Source organism: Mesitornis unicolor, unplaced genomic scaffold, assembly GCF_000695765.1.
Source record: "Mesitornis unicolor isolate BGI_N332 unplaced genomic scaffold, ASM69576v1 scaffold39746, whole genome shotgun sequence".
NCBI lineage: Eukaryota > Metazoa > Chordata > Aves > Mesitornithiformes > Mesitornithidae > Mesitornis > Mesitornis unicolor.
The window spans coordinates 13,844-15,219 of NW_010192387.1; the positions used below are offsets into that span (position 1 = coordinate 13,844).

Here is a 1,376-nt window from a genome sequence, read left to right on the forward strand (position 1 = left end):
TACTCACACAACTGTTACGGATTTCATTTTCTATCATACACAGAGCATTGCAAGAACAACGTATTGCCGGGCTGATGGAGCTGTTTAAAGCAAGAGCTAGGGCTTGCAGATCTTATTTTGAGTGAGTTAGCTCGCTCAGTTTGAGTTTAAACTTATTTTGAGTTAGCCCCTTGGGGTTGTTCCTCCCTACCCTGAGTGACTACGTACCTGCATAAGCACTTGGCGTGAGAAGACCTCTTGTGATGACCCTGTGCTTGTACATAAGTGAGCCAGGAAAGCTTTCAAACAAGGAAGCAACAGGGCTCATTTTTTCTTATATCAAAGCCAGCACAGGTGCCCAGATGCAGTGTGCCTCAAGATCTCCTGTGTAAGCAGGCAACACTGAGAGCTGCACCATTTTACACTGGTTAATGCTGGGTCAGTAGTGACATCTCCACAGTTAGCCCTGGTTTTATGCTTTACCTTTGACTTGCCCTGCAAACAACAGCGCCTTGCACGGCACACACAGGGATATCCAGAAACATGGGGTAACTGTGGTTTACAGTTCTGGCAATTAATTGCCAGGTGTAGACTTTGCCCAGACCAGCAGGTCTCAGACACTTCTAGGCAGCTTTACTTCCCAACCCTCCGTACCCACCAACTATCACTGTTTGCTGTTCTTTCTTCTCCTCACACAGCACTATAAAGCTGTCCTGGCACCATTTCTCAGCTCCTCCTCTCTGCAGCACTAAACCAGACCTGCCTTTGCCCTTCTGCCACCTGCACTGCTCCATGCTCGAGTCATTCACTTTCCTTGTCCTATTCCCCAAAATCCCTGCTGCTGCCGGAGCTCCAGGCCAGTAGGTCCTGCTGCTTTCAAACAAAGCAGTTTAACTTAAAGTCCTATCTTGAAGTCCCAGCAGCGAAGCACAGGCTGAGGAGAGCTCTGCTACTCCACTGGAGGATGTGTCCTTGGGTGATGGGAGGAAGAAATCCACTGGCAGGGCAAAGCCAGCAGTGTCCAGCAATGAAGATGCTCTTCTCGGGGGGCAAGAATCCATTACCTTCTTCAGCGACAAGGGCAGATGCTCTCCCACCCAAAAACTGAGCTTCCCTTTACATGTATGTTCATAAAATACTGCGGCTTTGGTGAGTGTTTGCTTCAGTAAAGGTTTCTGACACCAGGTGACCCCAGGCACAGGGCTGAGGACACCACACCGACTCCATACCTAGCTCCTTCTCCTTCTCCAGCACGGCGAAGGCGAGCGAGGGGTGCCGCCGGACGAGCTCCCGGGCAGAGGCCAACCCCACGATTCCAGCGCCCACCACCACCACGTCGAAAGTACTGCACGGAGACAGACACGGCCGTCAGCTCACCCGACAGCCGCGGCTGCCCC

General features: G+C 51.6%; 1 protein-coding gene across 1 annotated transcript in view; it reads right to left on the minus strand.

Annotated features, from left to right (window-relative positions):
- The window catches only part of L2HGDH (L-2-hydroxyglutarate dehydrogenase), a gene marked incomplete at its 5' end in the record, with an annotated part of 11,496 nt that extends 10,172 nt beyond the window's left edge, over positions 1–1,324 (minus strand). The window contains one exon of the mRNA XM_010187075.1: positions 1,209–1,324. Coding sequence (XP_010185377.1) covers positions 1,209–1,324 — 116 coding nt within the window. The remainder of the gene's footprint in view (positions 1–1,208) is intronic.
- Between the last annotated feature and the right edge of the window lie 52 nt (positions 1,325–1,376).